The sequence below is a fragment of the Herpailurus yagouaroundi genome, unplaced genomic scaffold, assembly GCF_014898765.1.
Source record: "Herpailurus yagouaroundi ecotype Mexico unplaced genomic scaffold, PumYag 185, whole genome shotgun sequence".
Lineage (NCBI taxonomy): Eukaryota > Metazoa > Chordata > Mammalia > Carnivora > Felidae > Herpailurus > Herpailurus yagouaroundi.
The window spans coordinates 21,624,035-21,644,434 of NW_024412416.1; the positions used below are offsets into that span (position 1 = coordinate 21,624,035).

Sequence of the window (20,400 nt, forward strand, 5' to 3'; positions counted from 1 at the left end):
TTATTCCCCGAGTCCTCCCTCTGTCTCCATCAGATAGTAGGAATCTTTGGGAATGTGGTAGGGACAGGCTAACTTCTGGAGGCAGAACAAGAAGGGTGAACTCTGAGAAGCAGGAGGAAGCAGGAGAAGTCCAAGAATCTGAGACTCTGGAGAGGGAGGACAGTGGGAGTGGAAGAGCCACAGAGACAAATTTGTCTACTTGACAATTTTACCCCAGATTGGCCAGGACAAGTTATATTCTAAGCGTGTTTCCCCAGGCGACGATTAGTTGTGATGGGAGTTACTTGATCAACATTAACAAATGGCAAGTAGGAGAAATGTCCTTGGTCTCATAGTTCTGAAGGCCTTCAGATAAAATCTGCTAGCATACATTACGAGGAAATCTAAACATTTCAAGTGGCCGAATTCAGAGTTTCTGGTTTGCTTCCATGATGCATTTCTATAGTCAGGAACTCTAAAAAATTTTGAACAACTTTCTCTTCTCCTACCAAGATAATCTCAGTGAAGTTCATTTCAGCGAATATGCACGGAGGGTCTGCTTTGTGCCAGGTCCCGGCCAACAGATATCGGAAAAACAGGTAAAGATGAGACAGACCCTGCCTTTGAGATTTCCAAGCCAAGCAAGGCTTGACATTCTAAATCTTCAGGAATATGGTGGCCAAATTGCTTCGTTTTCTAGAAACAGGGCAAAATTGGTTCTTCTTGGTATATAGGCTGGATTCCCCGAAGCTCCAAGCTGTGAGAGGTGACGACTGAGCACCCCTTTGCTGTCCCTGCCTCACTCAGAGCCCTAGGCAAAGGATGACAAAGGGAAGCCCACAAGTCACATGGCCAGATGAAGTTGGGCAGTGTGAAAAGTTGAGTCCAAGACAATTAAAAATGTGAGAACAAAAAAGTCAGTCACCAAGTAGTTTATCCACAGTCCCCTTTGCAGGCAACCATTCTAACCACTTGTGCTCACAGGTCCTTAATTGGGCTTGACAATGGCCATTTCCAGGCCTTAGACTGGCTTTCACAAAAACCTTATCAGGGATGACAAAATAGTCTTTAAAATCTTTTAATATTTTGGCAATAAGTATTGCCAGAGTGGGAGCACATTTCAAGAGATAACAACAGTTATTTTCATCCTAACCAGTCATTATCATTTCATCTGGTTGTGGTTTGTTCCTTTCTCTTGAGCTTGACCTCACCACCCACCCCCTGGAGGCAGCCCTGCTGTAGGGCTGTGCCACCTGGACCAGCACAGGTGGGGCCACGGGGAGCAGATGTTTCCTGTGGCTGTCTCCACAAGTCTCCCCATCCAGCCCACCTTAGTCTGGGTGAGAGACCCAGAGCTACAGAGATATTTAATTTAATGATCAACTAACACTTAGTTGACAGGAGAAATCCTACTATGTCTTTGAGTGAGGAACTTTCTTCCTGTTCAAACATTACAAAAATAACTACAGTAATTACACTGGGCCACATGGTGGGCAATGCTGTCACCATGACAACTGCTGTAGGGCTGTTTCTCACGTGGCCCCTCCCTGTAAACCTGGGGCAGAGTATCACCACACAGCTCAGCAAGTGTGATTTGGTACCTGGCCAGACTAAGGGCTCTAGACAAGTCTGTTGATCTGTTGTTCTGTGGATCTGATGAGAATCAAAGTGGAAACTCTAAACACACTTGGGAAGTTTCCATTTAAGCCTGGGTTTCATGGCAGGGGTGGCAGCCCAGCACCCATGGGCTTTGCCAGAACTTACTTGTGTTAATTTTCTGCAGAGAGATGTGCTTCTCCAGCTGCCTCCGCAGCTTCACCTCGGCACCGTATTTGCCCAGGGTGCCATTGTCAGCCAGGATGAAGTGAGTGTGTGAGTTGTTGAGCAAAGACAGCTTGCTTAGGGGGTTGGACATAGTCTGGTACACTCTTGTTACCTGGCAAAATGCACAACATAGATCAGCGCTGCAGAACGTAGACATTAAGACTACCAGGGGAAGCAGGCAGTATACATACATATGTAGTGGCAACTTCATCTAACTGTGCACTTAAACCTACTCTTGCTTCCCTGTCCTCTCTCTGTTGAAAATTTCTGTTTGCAAATTTCTATATTAAATTAGAAAAAACAAATAAATCATTTTAGATAATGACAACCCAGCAACCACACTTCTGGGCATTTACTGCAGAGAAATGAAAACTGACAGTAACACAAAATCCTGTGCATGAACATTTATGGTTACTTCATTTGTGATAGCCAAACTGGAAACAAGTCAGATGCGCTTCAACAGATACACAGGTAAACAAACTGTGGTATACACCCATACCGTGGAAAACCACTCAGAAATAAGAGGGAACGAACCATTGATACACACGACAACCTGGATGGATCTCTAGGAATGTGGAATAAAACAACAACAATAAAAAAAAAATCACACAACAGCAGTCTTCAAGGTTACATAGTGCATGGTCCCATTTATAGAACATTCTTGAAATAATAAAATTATAGAGATAAGGGGAAGATTAGTGGCTGCCAGAGGTTAAAGAGATGGTAGAGGTCAGAGAGAATTAGGCATGGATATTAAAGGACAACATGAGTGATGCTAATGGTGATGGAAATACTCTGTATCTTGACTGTATTGATATGAATATCCTGGTTGTGATACTATACCACATTTGGCAACATGTTACCATTGGGAAAAGGAGGAAGGACATATGGGGCCTCTCTTTATTATCTTACAACTGCAAGGGAATCCACAGTTATCTCAATATAAAGACTTTGATTTGAAAAATTGCCAATATCTGGGGAGAAAACACTTACATCCTTTCCAACCAGGTCTTCCTTGTTTTCCACGATGCCCCACGGAGCAATTCCTATAGCACAAACCCGACCTCTGGATTTGGAGGAGTGGTCTTTTAAGGCATCCCCTACGTGGCTGATAACACCTACAAATAGCCATGGATCATATTTTTAGGCCCTTTCCTCCCATCATACCATTACTTATGAACTTTAGGGACCCCTTCTCTGAACCACTCCATTCCCTATGGAATAGGGTTGAAGCATAATGATCTTCATCATTAAAAGAAAGTACACCGGAAGTCTGAGCTCATGATAACTGGTCACCCTGCATTAGCTCCTAGAAAAGGTAAAACAAAAACCAAAAACCAAAGCAATGATACAGGGATTTCCTTTACAAATTTCTAAGACCTAAAGATGGAAGTGAGTGGGGCTCCTTGGCTACATTCAGCCAAAGTCAAGAGTCAGACTGCTTGGCATGGCCCTAACCCTTCCCTTCCTCTGTTTCCTCTCCCATAGGAGGGCAAAAAGGATTGTCAAGGGCCTCAGTGAGAACAAGGCTTGTAAAGGACTCAGTTTGAGGAATGGCACATCGTGGGTGCTGGAAATGTTGACCATTGTCACTAAAATATAAAAATAAAAAAATAAGCTACTGGACAAAGATTTCACTTCTGTCATAAATATTGTCAGGTTGCAATATGTTTTGTTTTTTTGATCTTAATTATTCAACAACTCTTTGGGAACTATACTGAGTTCTGGGTTTGTATGTTTACAGGAAGGGGAGGGGCCTGCTCTTACCGGTACTGACGCCCCCAGTGAAAATCCAGGCCCCAGTGGTCATGGCGGCTTTGATCAGACCTTTTCCAAAGACCTGTTTCAGCTTGGGTTGCATCTCAAAGTTCTGGAGGCCTCCGTGCACAGATATTAAGAGCTTGGGGAGTTCCAGCTGCCAGTCTTTAACCATGAGATGAAGCAGCGAATCTGGCTTGGTGTCATAGGATACACGGATATACTGCAAAAAAGTATGTGTTGCTTGTACCTGTTCTTGGTTTTCCTCTTGTATCACAGGGGAACAGGGTTACTGTTCATGTCCAACCACTTTTGGTTTTGGCTTTCTGTCCTTCTGTGTGAGTCTGTGGCTAAGTGAGGGAAAGGAACTTTGGAAGAGTTGCCAGATTTAGCAAATAAAAATATAGGACACCCAGTTAAATTTGAATTTTATGTGAACATTGAAAAATGTTTTATCGTAAGTATGACCTATGCAATATTTGGCACATGCTTATACTAAAAAATTATCTGTTGTTTATCTGAAATCCAAATACAGCTGGGTGTCCTGTGTTTTACCTGGCAACTCTCAATCTTGAAAAAATCAATTCCAAAGGGGCCCAGCTAGAACTATGTCTCCAGAGGTTAGGGCATTGTTGAGGGAGTGCTCACTGGCCACATTGTGTTGGTGCTGACAATGGGGATCCTGGGTTAATCTCTGGATTTGACCACCCCCCAAGGTGAAGAAGAAATGAATGGTCAGATGCCTTTGCCCCTATGAACAGCCTCTTTGTGTCCATGCCGATATGTAGGGTGCCATTCCAGAAGACTCTGTTGTGCTATTTGGAACGCAACTGAATTTTATTTGTACAATGACATTGGGCCAGTGGAATAAAATGAAATTGCAAAAACGATCTGACTGGACATGTGGGAGTATTATTCAGAATTAGCTGAAAGGGATCACAGTGCTGACGCCTCCCCTCTCTGGCAGGGCTCATCTGAAAGGCAGAGGGCACTCCCTGTTTACGTGAAAATGTGAAAGACCTTAGTCTTCTTGGGCCAGCTGAATGCAGGCCCAGGGAGGCTGTGGATGAACTTCAGAGGGAAATATTTCCAGACACTCCTAACCCATTCAAGGGGGAGTGGAAGGTTCACAGTTATAAAAAACAAAAGCAAACCCCAAACAACCTCAAAAAACAAATAGCGTAATTTCTCACTCATCACTCAGTGATGAGTATGGTTGCATGATTTGTAGATTCACAATTCTGGTATGAACTTAGTGACACTACGTGCTCTTTATAAGATTGCTCAGTTTCCAAATCTCATGGCTAAAAAGTTGAGTGTGCAGTTATATTTCTTCCCTTTGCAATGAAATATCTAGGAAGACTGAGTCACATCCTGAAAGAAGACCCAGGTGTCTGCAGTCTGGGGAGCTGGGAGACTGGGCCTCTGATAGAGACTGTGAGCTTACACAGTGGCATCCCTTTTTAAAGCCTGTCTTACCATGGCTTTATTGGAGTATCCACCACCCTGGAATTCAAGAGTTCCATAGGAATCTGTTGGGTAGGTCTGGGTGTGTTTGCTGACAGACCATTTTTCGGGCTGAGTCTCCACCTGTTTATTTTCCTCTTCATTTTTGCTGGATGTTACACTTGGCAGAGGGGGGATATGCTGGTTGGTAAGCTGGCCACAACAACACCTGAAAACAAGGACAAAACAGTCTTTCTGTAACATTTTCCTCCTTAAGAGGAGTTAAACTCAACAGGAGGGTAGCACCTGAACAGGGGCAGACTAACACTTTCCTTATATGGCTCTGTTAAGGATAGAAATGTCCCTTATGATGGCCTTTTCCAGATAATCAACTTATATCTATTTACATACCAGCCCATTTAAAACACATTGGATAGTTGCTCTTCTGTACTGCATATATTTTAACTCTTTTTTGATGTCTTGAAAACATCAACATGGGCATCAATTATCAAACATGCTCTGACAAAGTGTAATCATGCCCTCCTGATACAGACAGAATTGATCTTCCAGGAATTTTCAAATTGTTGAATTCTTCTGTTGCTTAATAAAACATTTCTCTACATTAGTAACCTTGAAAATATAATCCTTTTTCTGCTTATACTTTCATTGTCAAATTTAAGAATCTCTTGCTAAATCCAAAGTCATGAAGATTTGCTCCTATGTTTTTGTCTAAGAGTTTTATAGTTTAAGCCCCTACATTTATGTTTTTGATAGTTTTTTTTTTTTACATTTTATTCATTTTTGAGAGACAGAGTGCTAGCAGGGGAGGAGCAGAGAGAGAGGGAGACACAGAATCCGAAGCAGGCTCCAGGCTCTGAGCTGTCAGCACAGGGCCCGATGTAGGGCTTGAACTCACTGCGAGATCATGACCTGTGCTGAAGTAGAATGCCCAACCGACTGAGCCACCCAGGTGCCCCAGTTTTTTTTTTTTTAATTTTAGAGAGAGCCTGAGCTGGGGAGGGACAGAGGGTGAGGGAGAGAATCTTAAGCAGGCTCCATTCCCAGAGCAGAGCCCAAAGTGAGCCTCCATCCCGACTGTGAAATCATGACCTGAGATGAAATCAGGAGTCAGATGCTTAAGAGACTGAGCCAACCAGGCGCCCCTAGGTTTTTGATACACTTTGAGCTAATTTTTATATATGGTGTGAGGTGGGGGTGCACCTCACACCATATATAAAAAGAATGCAAAAATACATTCTTTGCATCATGATACGCAGTTGTTTCCACACCATTTGATGAAGAGACTATTCTTTCTCTGTTGTGGTAACCTTGCTGAAACATCAATTGTCTACAAATGTATGGTTATTTATGGACTCCTGATTCTATTCCATTGGTCTGTATGTCTATCCTTATGCCAGTACCATACTACTTTGATTACTGTAGCTTTGTAGTAAGTTTTGAAATCAAGTAGCGTGTGAGTCTTCCTACTTTGTTCTTTTTTTTTTTTTAATGATACTGCTTCAGCTATTCTGTATCCCTTGCAATTCCATATCAGTCTGCTTGTCAATTTTTGCAAAGAAGCAAGCTGGGATTCTGATATGGACTGCACTGAATCTGTAGATCAATTTGTGAATATTGTTAACAATGTTAACTCTTCTGATCCATGAACATGGGCTGTTTTTCCAATTATTTGGATCTTTGTTAATTTCTTTCAACAGTGTTTTGCACTTTTCAGAGTATAGGTTTTGCACTACTTTTCTAAGTTTATTCCAAAGTATCTTTTTCTTTTTGATGATATTGTACATGGAATTGTTTTGTTAGTTTCATTTTATTTCATTGTTCATTGCAAGTAGATAGATATAAACATAATTTTTGTTTACTGATTTTTATTTTACACTTCAACCTTGCTGAACTTGCTTACTAGTTACAAGAGTTTTTTTTTTTTTAGTGATTCCTTAGGATTTTCTATATACAACATTATGTCATCTGCCAATAAAGATAGCTACTTTTTCTTTTCCACTATGGGTGCCTTTTATTTCTTTATCCTAATTTCCTTGGCTAAGACCTCTAGTACAGTTTTGGATAGAAGTGGTGAGAGGGGACATCCTTATCTCTGATATTAGAGACAAAGCATCCAATCATTCACCATTAAGTATGATGATAACTGTGGATTTTCATAGATGTCGTTTATTAGATTGAAGAAATTCCTCAATTTTTAATCATAAAAGGTGTTGAATTTTACCAAATGCTTTTTTGTCAGTTGAGATGATTATGTTATTTTTGTTTTTATTCTATTTATGTGATGTATTGCATTAGTTGATTTTCTGATGTGAAACCAACTTTGCATCCCTGGGATAAATCCCAGTTGATTATGTTTTTATATGTTGCTATATTTGGTTTGATAGTGTTTGTTCAGGATTTCTGCATCCATGCTCACAAAAGATATTGTTATGTAGTTTTCCTTTTGTGTGGTGTCTTTGGTTTTAATATACAGGTAGTACTGGCCTCATGAAACCAGGAACTGAGTTGAGGAATGTTTTCTCATCTTCTATTTTTTTGACATTTTTTTGATTATTTGTGTAATTCTTTGAAAAATATTTAGTACAATTCAGCAGTGAAGTCATCTGGACCTAAGCTTTTCTTTGTGGGTCATTTTTGATACTAATCCTATGTCTTAATTTCGTATAGGTCTATTTAGATTGCATATTTCTTCTTGAATTGGTCTAGTAATTTGTGTCTTCCTAGGAATTTGTCCATTTCACCTAAGTTATTTAATTTATTGTAATTAGTGTATAAATTAGTATTCCTTTGTATTCCTTTCTGTTTCTGTAAGATTGGTAGTAATATATTTTCATTTCTGATCCTAGTAATTTGAATTCTTCATCAGTCTACCTAAAGGTTTGTCAATTTTGTTGATCTTTTCCAAGAAATAGCTTTTGGTTACATTGATTTTTCTCTATTGTTTCAAAATTTTCTATTTTATTCCATTTTATTTAATATTTCCTTCTGCTTCCTTTAGATGTAGTTTGATCTTACTGAGCCAGGAAGGGGAAGGGACAGAGCTCTCATGCTTCAAATACCACAAACTCTAGCCTTTCTATTGAATTTTTGTAGGTGTTTTTGTATAGATATTTCTCTATTTCCTATTGGCCCTTGGGATCATTTTCAGGGACTTTAAATGGTTATTTTTTCATTCCAGGATTTTTTTTAACCCCATGCTAGAGAATCCATGCAACTCACAGAAGAGTCTCATGTGTGAGTCCCTGAAGCTTTTTCTGCTCCTTCTGCTGCCCAGCCACTTGGCTATGTGGGGGACTGCAGTACAGCAGATGCTAAGGAGGGCTGGCATAGGTAGTTTCCATCAAGGAGGGTCTGGGTGCCACTGAAATAAGGAGGGACATTTAGGTTCAACAAAAGAAAGACTTTCGTGATCTTTGACATTATCCCCTAATGCATATTTCTTGACTTGGGGGATAATCACTGGCATTTAAGCAGAGAGAGGAATCTACAGGGGGGTAGTGGAGGGGGCGAACATGGGGACATGGTGGGGATGATGTTGCATGTGTCATATCTGACCTAGGTGATGTCTGAGAGTCTGTGTGCTCTGTGTCAGTGATCCTATCTGCATGGATTTCATATTGGGTGAATCCTCTCAGTGGCTCTCCAAACTCAGCCCATAGCTGTTGTCCTCAGAGATGGTAAGGTTTAGCTAAATTCATTTCTGATCACTTTCATGGCTTTAGGAGACCTTCTGTTTAGTTTATAACAGGTTCATTTTCTTTAAAAAATTTTTTTATTTTAATTTTTAAAAATAATCTTTTTAATGTTTATTTATTTTTTAGAGAGAGAGAAAGACAGAACACAGAGAGAGGGAGACACAGAATCTGAAGCAGGCTTAAGGCTCTGAGCTGTTAGCACAGAGCCCGACACAGGGCTTGAACTCACCAACCATGAGATCATGACCTGAGCGGAAGTCAGACTCTCAACCAACTGAGCCACTCAGGTGCCCCTAATTATTTTTTTTACTTTAAGAGAGAGAGATACAGAGAGAAATAGAGGGCACAGAAGCAGGGGAGGGTCAGAGAGAGAGAGAGAGAGAGAGAGAGAGAGAGAGAGAATCTTAAGCAGGCTCCAAGCTCAGCTCAGCATTGAGACCATCGCGGTCCCCATCCCATGACCCAGGGATCATGACCTGAGCTGAAATTAAGAGTCAGACGCTCAACTGACTGAGCCACTCACGTGCCCCAACAGATTCATTTTTATTTAGGTGAATGAAATTGACATTTTGTGTACAAACTACACCTCTTCAGAGTTACATCTAGTTCACTTAACCATTCAGATCTTAACTGTGTTGGAGGTACCTATTTACCTAAATAGCATTATGAAACTTTAACAGGAAGCCATGAAGCTACCCTGGAAATCTTGATCTCCCTAAGACTAGGAAGAACACTGAAGGCCCATCTGGTTATGAGAGTTCGCATTAGATTAGGATGAGTGTCAGACAACAATCTTTCCTGCATCTTGACAGAGAAGCTTCTTAGCTGAAGTATTCCCTGATTAATGACTCCCATAGGGAATGGATTATAGCCATTCTTCTTCCCTCCTCTTCCCCCTCCTGTGAGTACAAGAATAGTTGCTGGCAACTGGTGAACAAGTGCTGGTTTGGATAATGTCTTAGGTGTGACTTCCAATTTACCTGTTAGGGTCTTTAGTGCTGGGAATTACAAAGACACATTCTCTCTTGCAGAACGTTTTTTCTATCCAAGCTTTCTGTCCCTGGAAGAGAAAGAAGTGGAAACTAGACCAATATAGTCCCACACAATCATCAGAGTTCATTATTTTACTTAAAAAAAATCATTAACAGGAAGTCTGACCAAAATATCTGAATAGGCACCTTCAATAATCGTGGATGCAACTCTTTAAGAATCTTTTTCAGAGAAATGGCTTGGAAGTAGGTATTCATGGTTTCCATAGGGCTACAAAACCTAGGCTTTGCATGCAAGTCAAAGTCTGCAAAGGGGGCATTATGCCGTCCTGGAGCAAACCAGTGCCCAGACAAGCCCTGGTATAAATGTGAGTTACTGGAAAAGCCAACAAAGTCTGCAAGTGTCCGATTAGGACTTTGTCTGCTATCAAGAACCTCATCTTCTTTGGACTTCCAGGCACCCATACACCATAGTAATTTTACAAGTGGACTCTAACTGGTGCTCAGATTCACTGAATGTTATTTTTATCATTAAAAATATTGAAGGTTGTGAAGAAATGGGTACGTATATAACATGGCTGCTGGAGCTAGAAGTTGGTACAACCTCTAACAAGGGCAATTTGGCAATAATATCAAAATTACAAAGCATATACCTTTTGACCATTTAGTATTTTACTCTATCAGTACCCCTGAATACATGCAAAATGACACATATTCATTTATTTATTGCAACCACTGTTCACGATATCAAAAGACTGGACATCACCTACTGTCTATCAGTAGGGGATTGTACCTGTGTTATGGAACAATCATCAATAGAATTCTCTGTGGCTATTAAAAAAATAAGACTTTCTCTCTGTATCAATAGGGAATGATCACCAACCTATAGTAAGTAAAAAAGTAAGACATGGAATAATCTCTCGGGTATTGTCATTAAAGTTACAGAGAAGAAATATTAATATGAAAACACACTTGCTTGACAATAGACATAATATACTGGGAAGGGCTCACAAGGAGCAGCTAACATGATTCCCTCCAAGAGATGGGATCTGGAGGCCTGGGGAACATGGGTGATGGGTGAAGAGGACACACCTTTTAAATTCTTGAGAAAGACTTTATTATTTTTAAAATTTTTTGGTGTTTATCTATTTTTGACAAAGAGACAGAGCACAAGCAGGGGAGGGGCGAACACAGGGGGAGGAAGAGGGAGACACAGAATCTGAAGCAGCCTCCAGGTTCTGAGCTGTCAGCACAGAGCTTGACGTGGGTCTCAAACTCACGAGCTGTGAGATCATGACCTGAGCTGGAGGCAGACACCTAACCGACTGAGCCACCCAGGTACCCCGAAAAAGACTTTATTTTTTAAGAGCAGTTTTAGTTTATAACAAAACTGAAACGGAGGTAGACAGAGTTCCCATATACACATGCCCAGACTCCATAATTATCAGCATTGTCTACCAAAGTGGTACCTTTGTTACCAAAGTTGAACCTATATTGACTCTTCATAATCACCTAAAGTCCACAGTTTACTTAGGGTTCACTCTTAATGTTGAATATTTTAGGGATTTGACAAATGTATAATGACATGTGTTCACCACTATAGTATCATGCAGAATAGTTTTATTGCCCTAAAAATCCTCTGTGTTCTGCCTATTTACCCCTATCTTACCCCACCTCCTGGCAACCACTCATCTTTTTATTGTCTCCATAGTTTTGCCCTTTCCAGAATGTCCTATAGTTGGAATCATACACATATGCAGCCTTTTCAGACTGGCCTCTTTCCCTTACTAATATGCACTTAAGATTGCTCTATGCCTTTCCATGGCCTGACAGCTCATTTCTTTTTAGTGCTGAGTAATATTTCATTGTCTGGATGAGCCACAGTTTATTTATCCACTTACCCACTGAAGTTGGTGGCTTCCAAGTTTTGGCAAACATGAATAAAGATGCAATAAATGCCCACGTGTAGGAACTTATATTTTTCTCTTTAAAATTTTGGGTTTTTTGGAGTGCCTGGGTGGCTCAGTTGGTTAAGCGTCTGACTTCAGCTCAGGTCATGATCTCATGGTTCGTGAGTTCAGGACCCATGTCAGATTCTGTGCTGACAGCTCAGAGTCTGGAGCCTACTTTGGATTCTGTGTCTCCCTCTCTCTGCCTGTCCCTGCTCATATGCTCTCTCTCTCTCAAAAATAAATAAATATTAAAAAAATTAAAACTTTGGGTTTTTCTTCCTTTAAAATTTTGAATTATATAAAGGTATTACCTATTTAAAAATATAAAAAGTTTGCCTGAAATGAAAATCTAAAATAAAACAAGTTTTTAAAAAGGGAAAAAAACCCTCTGCCACTCTAAAAATTAGCTGTTGTCATTTTTCATTTCCTGACCTCTCATTTACCTACATCCATTTGTTGAAGATTTTTTTTTTGTGCAAGGTGCTGTGCTGAGTGCTTGGGGACTTCAGAGGAGAAGCATTTGGGGTGCTTGGGGACTTCCAGGGCAAGCTGGGTCACCACCCCCTGGAAGTGTCAGAGGATGTGATGCCCGCACATGTGCTGAAGGAGGTTGGCAGTACAGGGCGGCTTTGTGGAGCTGAGCGAGGCAGGAAGGAAACCTGTCCACCTTACCAGGGTGCCAACATCCTTCCCTGTGTCTCCTTGAGGCCTGGCTCAATATGTGTTGTGATATTTGTGTACGTGTGATGTGTGTGCTTGTGTGATGTATTTGTGCATGTGTGCGATGTATGTGTGGTGTGTGGGTGTAGAGTGTATGGTGTGTGTGTGTGTGTGTGTGTGGTCTGATGTGTGCACATGTGTGATGGTGTGCATGTGAGTGGGTATGATTATATGTGTGATGTGTGTAATATGTGTGGTGTGTGCTATGCATGTGGCATGTGTGCTATGTAAAATGTGGTGTGTGTATAATGTGTGTGTATCTCTGAGGGAGGAGGGCAGACACAGGGAAATGGAGCGACCTAGCTTGTGAAACCTGGAGAATCCTGAATCAGATCTTGGAGAAACTGCAGAGCACAGAGCCTCATGTTCGTGGCCACTCTCCCACAGTCTCTAAAGCGAGCGTCACAGTGTGACCTGTGACCTGTGACCTGAGGGTGTTGTGGCCCTCACCCATCTGGGCAGCAATTCCAATTTAGGGGTTCCCTTGTGTCCATGGATGCTGTCTCCTCAGAGCGTGCCGGCAATGACCACATGTCACACACGCCCTTCTCGATGAGGTCATGTCAAGGCCCCAGTGCCACTTTCGTTGCTCTACAGATAGTCCTGGCCCCAGTCTTAGTCATGCTGAGACAGTCTGATCAGGGTTTTCATCCTTCTGGAAGGACCTATGGTTCCCCGAGCCTTTCTGGGAAGGTCTTAAGAGTCAGCTGGTTACTTGGCTTCTTTTTGAATAACAGGAATGATTATAATTCAAAACCTTCCTGAGGGGCCTTCAGAAAGCAACACTACACCTTTGTCTCCAAGTAATTTAATGACTGCTTGAAAACCACATCACTAATGAGAGGAAAGTGGCTGCATCCACTCAGAGGAAAAACCTCAGAGTGGTGAGCCCCTGAAGCCCAGGTCCTAGCCCTTCTCCTGTGGAGTGTTAGAACAATCCAGGGCAAAATGGCCAAGCAGAGCATTTGCTGTCTGGAAAGAAAATATGTTTCCCCTCTTGCACGTCACTCCTCACTTCCCAGAGAAGCTGGGAGAGCATACTCGCCCCCCTTTTTAAAATAGAGTTCATATTGTTTGGACTATATGCCTTCAATTAAAGACAATAAGAGCTCTAACAAATACTGAACTCCCATGAGTAGGCTAGGTTTTCACAGAGACATAGGATAGCGATTCTGAAATTACTTTCTGTGTATTCTAGGACAGAACAAAGAAATCAATATATTGTGGATAATGGGGGCTGGGTTTCTCATTGTTGGAGAAAGGTTACAAGCATGGAGAGTGGGGAAGATTAGAATAAATCCCTGGAGCAGTGGAGTGAAATTGAAATGGTCAGTGTGTACCCATGATTTGTAACATGTAGAGAGATAGATATAAGACCAGATAGAGGCAGGTGTGGTCCCTCCTTCTCTCCCTCTCTCTACACACACACATACACACATACACACACACACACACAAGTATACATAACATATTGTATTAGTTATCTATTGCTTAATATAACAAATTGTCCCCAAACTCGGTGCTTAAAACAACAAAATTTATTACCTCACAGTTTCTGTGGACCAGGAATTGAATGTAGCATATCTGGGTACTTCTGACTCTGTCTCTCCCAGGGATTCAGCCAAGCTGTGGGTGGGGCCATGGTCTCATCCAAAGGGAATCCACTGGGGAGCACCCAGTCCTAGCTCCCTTATGTGGCTGTTGCCAAGATCTAGGTCCTCTCAAGGGTTTTGGGCCCAGCACCTCAGTCAGTTCCTTGTCATGTGAGCCTCTCCACAAGGAACCTCACAACATGGTGGGTGACCTCCATCAGAGTGGGGAGTGCAAGAGTCACACAAGAGAAGCCATGGTCTCTTTACAACCATGTATCTGAAGTGATACCTCTTTAGCTGTATTCCATGCATTAGAAGAGTCTCCCATTCTGGCTGCCCACAATCAGGTGGAGAGGACTACTATAGTGTAAGTGAACATTAAGCTTTTTCTCTTGTAATGTGAGTGCCTGACATTCAGCTTTTGACTGTTGAGGCATTCATGTCAAAGACATCCATCTCAAGTAAATATACTGCCAGATATACAACACAGCTACTAACAAAACAGCCAAATAAAGAACTAGGCTGCCCCTGCTCACCAAGCTCCCTCTTTCAGAAAGTGCTGGTTAACCTAGAGAACTGACCCTTGCCCTTCCTGTGCCCTAATACCTGCTCTCATGCCTGAAGTTCACCATAAAGAGTGAACCCTCTAAACCCTAGACATCCCACCCTTGGACACTAATAAAGGCAGAGTTCTGGATCTGCTATCTCTATCTCTACTTGTGTCCTTGCTATGTGGCCCATTGGGTATGCCACATACACTCAAGGCTTGTGAGTAATAAATCTTGTTCCTCAGAGTTTCCTGCTAGTTTTTGCTGAAGTGCATCTTGCAGTCATAATAAGAATTACAGGGCTGGTCCAGACACATTAGTTCCACAGGGGGAGTTCTCTGTGGAGGTTCGCTGTGAATAACACAGGTTCTGGTGAATGCCTCGGTCATTCCTAGCAAAGAGCATCACTAACAGTAGGCTGGGACCAACACAACAACTACAAAGGCATAAATACCAGGAGGCTAGGGTCTTTGGGGTCATATGCCTACCACATATGCTCACGTATGTCTGTATGTGTACACATTCATGTATTTCCTGGCTCTATCCACTGAAAGGGCGTACCACCAACGAGTATATTTAGTGCTCAAATATTGGCTTCTAAATATTGTTCTCCACTGAAGCGAACTGGGGCTTCTTGGAGAAATGACTGTATCCAAGACTGGAGCAGGGAGAGTACAAGAAGGACCTGGAACATCTTGTTTAGCCAGTAAGTGTTTACTTTTGACGTGGGAACTTGCCAAACGAACACTGAAGCCACTTTGAAGGGACTCTCACTGGCTTTATCTGGGATAATTGAGCATGAAAATAAGTACTTACAATAATGAAGTACAACCTTTTGACTGAAATAAGAGCCCATGGACCCACACTGGTATAAATCCATACATAATTCAATACATAGGGGTGACGGGAACTCTCTTTCCTCCAGTAGTAAGTCATTTAATAAATACAGAAGGAATGATGGACATAGAAAATCTCCATGTGGCAACTATCACTCATGTTTTATGAATGCTAAAAGTAGTGGGTAAAAGTTTGAAGAGTGACAGTACACTTACATAATCTCATAGTATCTCCCACAGGTATTTACTAATCATAGAGGAAGTTAGTGACTTGACAGTAGAGAAATTTGGGGAACACCACCTAAAGCCAAGTGAACATCACCAGTAATGGAACAAAGATTCACCATGAGCCTCCCAATAAAATGCATGAGAGATAAAAATGCCAAAAATGCATAACTTGAATCTAAGCAGGAGCAACCTCAGATAACCCAAACTGAGGGGCATCCTACAAAATAACTGACCCATACTCTGCAAAAATGTCAAGGTGACCAGGAAAGACTGGGGAATGGTTCTAGCCGTTGTGGAAAGACACGACAGTGAAATGCCCTTCCACCTCTGTGCCCTGCCCTCTAGACCTCACTCCCTCTCAGCTCCTCCCCCTGCCCAGTCTTTAGGCCCCGCCCCCTGCCCCCTGCTAGGCCCCGCCCCCTCTGCCTGTCCCCTAGGCCCTCCCTCTCAGCGCCCCCTAGCACAACAAACCAGTCAGTGGGCACTTCCTAGGAAACCCAGGGGCAATGCAGTGTGGGCAATCAGAAAACCAAGGTCCAGCTCCTGAACAACTAGGCTTAAGTCCCACATCATCAAAAGGGGGAAATACCACTTGCCCTACAGGATTTAATATGCTGAGGTGGATGAAGAACTTGGAAAGCAGCAATGTGCTTCTTGTTTTTATTAATGTCTGTTCTGTCTCAGGCAGCATTTAAATGCCTCCATCAAGGAGTGCCCCCCTCCCCCATCTCCTTTACATGCAGGTGCAGGGCATCTGTTGCCCTGAGGGAGTATTGGCCCACACCTTACCCCCAAACTTGGGAGGGGGCCTTTTCAGAGTGCCAAACCCCAGCCCTTGGAGCCCTGGGCAAGAACAGCAGCTGGCATCCACAAAATGGCCCCATTTCTCTCTGCTTCACCAAAAATCTTTTCTTTTTTTTCCTAATGAATATGTTAGCACGTGACTAACATACTTTCCCTTGGGGAAAAAAGTGCTTTACTTTAAATATCAACTACTGATTTTTTTAAAAAAAGTTTAGTCCTGAAGAGCATCCTTAGTTCAAAATTCCAAGTTACTGCTGAGTCTCCAGAAATATTCTAGAATCTTCTGAGGATAAACAAAAGATACAATAGCCACTCTTTGCCTGCAATCTCTCACAGTGTTTTGGCCTGTACTCAAATGTCCCCTCTTCAGGGAGGCTCTCTGGCTCCCCATCACACCCCCACCCCCTGCTCTCTGTCCTTCATACATTCCATCCCACTAACCTCCTCCCTCTCTTCCCTTCCCTCTCTCCTCCTACAAAAGCCATGGAAGGCGAAGCCCTGTTCAGTTCTCTGTTTTATCCCCAGTGCCTCCAGGAGTGCCTGGCAAAGAGAAGTTGCTCATTACCCTGTAATGACTGAATAAATCAATAAATCCCTCGGGTGGAGCATTTCCAGAGCGGCCCAGCTCTTATCAACCTGGCCTACCCCAGTCTGGCCCCCTGGGCCCACACACCCCAGTGGGGTGCACACAGAGCAGAAGGGAGGTAACCCAGGTCACCTGAGGAGACTCTCTCTGCTCATGGTGGGGAGGGGTTCAGCCTCCTGAATGGCTGGGAGTCACTGATGCAGGTGAAAGGCAATGGGTGGAGGACCCCTGAGTCCAACTTTCCTCCTTCCCCTCCCGCCTCTGCTACCAGGGCTGAGTACCGCCAAGGTAACAACAAAGAGCCATGGAATCTTACAAAGGGCATCCTTGTGAAATGAAAGAAGAGCAGAGCCTCCTGTGGTTCATTTATAGACCCTTCAGATCCCCCTGTTGGGTCAGAGATGGTGCCCACTCATCCAAAATATTCCTGCCCATCACAAATGGTTATTATTTTTTTAAGATTTATTTTGAGAGAAAGAAAGAGAGAGTGCAAGTGGGGGAGGGGTGTAGAGAGAGGGAGACAGAATCTGAGCAGGCTCCAGGCTCTGAGCTATCAGTACGGAGTGCAACGTGGGGCTTGAACCCACAAAATCAAGAGATCATGACCTGAGCTGAAGCCAGACGCTTAATGGACTGAGCCACCCAGGTGCCCCTCAAATGGTTATTTAAGTGCTTTAGGGCCAGATAAGAGGAACACTAGCACTGAAGATTAAAATCCCACCTGCAGGAGTGCTCCCTTACTGGAAAGTCTGTCTGTGAGGCCCAGTGAGGAGACACAGAGGTGGTGCCACCATCATGCTCCCCAAGCCCCTTGAGCTGCCCAAGTCCATGTGTGGGTCACATGCAGCCCCCCCCCCCACCACCCCCATTTCATCTCTGAAATGGGAACTGCTTTGCATACTTTCAGCCTCAGCTGGGGTAACACCTGTACAGTATCTGGGAGGTACTAGATATAAATGGAAATCCTAGTCATTAGTTTTATCACAGGATAGTAAGTTGCATGATGGAAATAGAGGCGGTATGCAGTCTAGCCTTCACCTGGTGGTTCAAAAACCACCAGGTGCCAGGAGTTCAGAGTGGGTAAGTACGGGGAGGAAACTTCATAGTATAGGCAAGATTTGGACAGGTGGGCTGAAGACATTTGGGGACAGGGAATGGTGGGGTGGGTGGAACAGCATGTGTACAGCAGAGGGAGTGAGGGTGCATGTGGAGAATAGGGGGGAGGGACGGGAACAGGGTGACTGAGGGCAAGAGGTGGTGCTGAGCAGTAGGTGGGTGAGGAAATGGAGGGAAGGGGGTGGGTTTCCCACCTCAGTGAGATGGGGATGGGCCATGGAGGGGCAGGAGGAGGCCCCCCCAGGAGATGAGTGTTTAGTGGGCATTTCTCATAGTAGTGAAGTGAAGGCAGAAACTAGGCTGCCACGTCTTCATGTTCCAGGTGTTTTGTGAGTGCCATCATGTGGCCAGTGTGGGGCTGGCTGGGTTCAGGGCTCTGAGTTGGGGGTGGAGGTGAGCCAGGTAGTCATGGCCCTACCCTCAGGGGGCTTCCATTGTGGTCAAGTAGCAAAGAATAGCAAACAAGGCAGCAGATAAACCAGAGCATTGCTGATTGTGGTAAGAACATGAAGGGAATAAAGAAGAGGGTGTGGTAGAGTATGGTGGTGTGCACGTGGGGTGGGGTAGGAGGCTTGTTAGATTGGGAAGTCTTGGCTGAACAGGCTATACATTTAAACTGTGAAGTGAAAGACCAGAAGGGAATTCTAGGGTGCTGGAACAGCATGTGCAAAGGCCCTGTGGCAGACAGAGCTGCAGGTGCTTGCTGAGGAGCATGGATTGGGTATGTGGCAGACTTGGGAACCGAAGATGCAGGTGGGCGTGTTCTGCACAGACTTTAGGTCACAATAAGTGGTGGGCAGAGGGGCAGCATGAACTTATGTGGCTATAGGGGAGCAAAGGGGAGCCAGGATACCAGTAGGAAGACTGGAGTGTGGCCCACACCAGGGGGATGACCCTCTAGGAGATGTGCAAGAGGAAGGAGGAGTCTGCAGGGGGACACCTTTGAGAAGACTGAGGCTGGGGTGGGGTGATGGGGTGGGGGCTGGGAAGGGTGAGAGGGCTGAGGGGTGGTGGAGTGGGGCCTGTGGGAGGAGAGGGAGGCAGGAGACAGGGCCAGGACCGCAGGGAGTGGCGTTTGGCCTGGGCCAGCTGTGACTGATCCTGGGAAGTGGCTTCCAAACATAAGAGCTGGTTTACTGTTAGGCGAGTCTCTGTTTACTCAATGGCCCTGTTTCTTGGGCCAAAATTAACAGCAAACCCTACAGTGAAATGACTGATTTGTGGACCCATTTAGCCAAAGGAAACTGCCTATCTCCTGTATGTATTTAGAGCCAACGCCTCAAAATGCTCATCGCAGAGCTGCATGTGACCCACACGTGGACTTGATTTGACCCTTGTATAAAGAGAAGAATTCTCTGCTATTAACCCAGAGGGGGATTACATGTGAAAATCTGGATTTCTGGCTTCTCTGGAATGCCGTTGTGTGTGGGAACGCTGGTGGATGTTCTCGCACAGTGGTAGGTGGCTGTGGGTCCCCACACAGGGCCCCGACCTGCCCTTGCCTGGCTGCCAGGAGCACCTGTGGGCCTCACCTGGGGCAGCACCTGCATGCCTGGAAACTCTCCATCCCAGAGAACCAGACAACTTCCCCGCCAAACACTGGCACAGGCCACCCATCTTCAGGCGCACAAAGATTAAAACTCCACAGTTGTTCCTACTCCACCTGCCACCCACTCACTCCAGCAAGAAGGAGGCCTTGGGCTCCAACCCACAGGCTATTTCGGTGTGGTTTGGCTGATGCTCCTGCTTTGGCCAGACAAGGAGAGACTCTTGAGCCGGACAGACCTTGCCTCATGGCCCCTTACAACAAAGAGAACCAGTAGGAGCCCCAGGTAAGGGCCCATGCTGAGGCTGCCCCTCAGGTGCTGGGCCTCAGTTTTCACATCTGTAGAGTGGGGATGATAACATGAGACTTGAGTGATAGTGCTTGGGAGAACCTCAAGATCTGATTTCCTGTGCTTTATCATCACCATCCCCTGGAGGTGACAGGGCTGGCCTGGAGGAAACGCTGGGGGGGGGGGTCATCAGAGCCCCCGCCTCTCCTTGGCCAGTGTTCCCTCTTCCCCAGACCTCCAACCCTCTTCTATCCAGGGGCCCTTCCTGGGACAATGTAATGCGATCCTCCAGACTGGAGCCCGGGAGCAGAGCTGGGTCTTTAGGCCATAGGAAGTGACCTTTTCCCTTTTCCTTTCCTTTCTTTTTTTTTTTTTTTTTTAAGTTTTTAAAAAATTATTTTTGAGAGAGAGAGAGAGAGAGAGAGAAAGCACAAGCGGGGGAGGCACAGAGAGAGAGAGAGAGAGAGAGAG

General features: G+C 44.1%; 1 protein-coding gene across 11 annotated transcripts in view; it reads right to left on the reverse strand.

Moving 5' to 3' along the window:
- The window catches only part of TRPM1 (transient receptor potential cation channel subfamily M member 1), a 139,458-nt gene that overhangs the window by 59,445 nt on the left and 59,613 nt on the right, over positions 1–20,400 (reverse strand). For all 11 annotated transcript variants that reach the window (XM_040493854.1, XM_040493860.1, XM_040493852.1 and 8 more), the window contains 5 exons: positions 9,704–9,783; positions 5,041–5,236; positions 3,571–3,784; positions 2,797–2,921; positions 1,744–1,915 (listed from right to left, as the gene is read on the reverse strand). In XM_040493854.1, the coding sequence (XP_040349788.1) occupies positions 1,744–1,915; positions 2,797–2,921; positions 3,571–3,784; positions 5,041–5,236; positions 9,704–9,783 (787 nt within the window). The remainder of the gene's footprint in view (positions 1–1,743; positions 1,916–2,796; positions 2,922–3,570; positions 3,785–5,040; positions 5,237–9,703; positions 9,784–20,400) is intronic.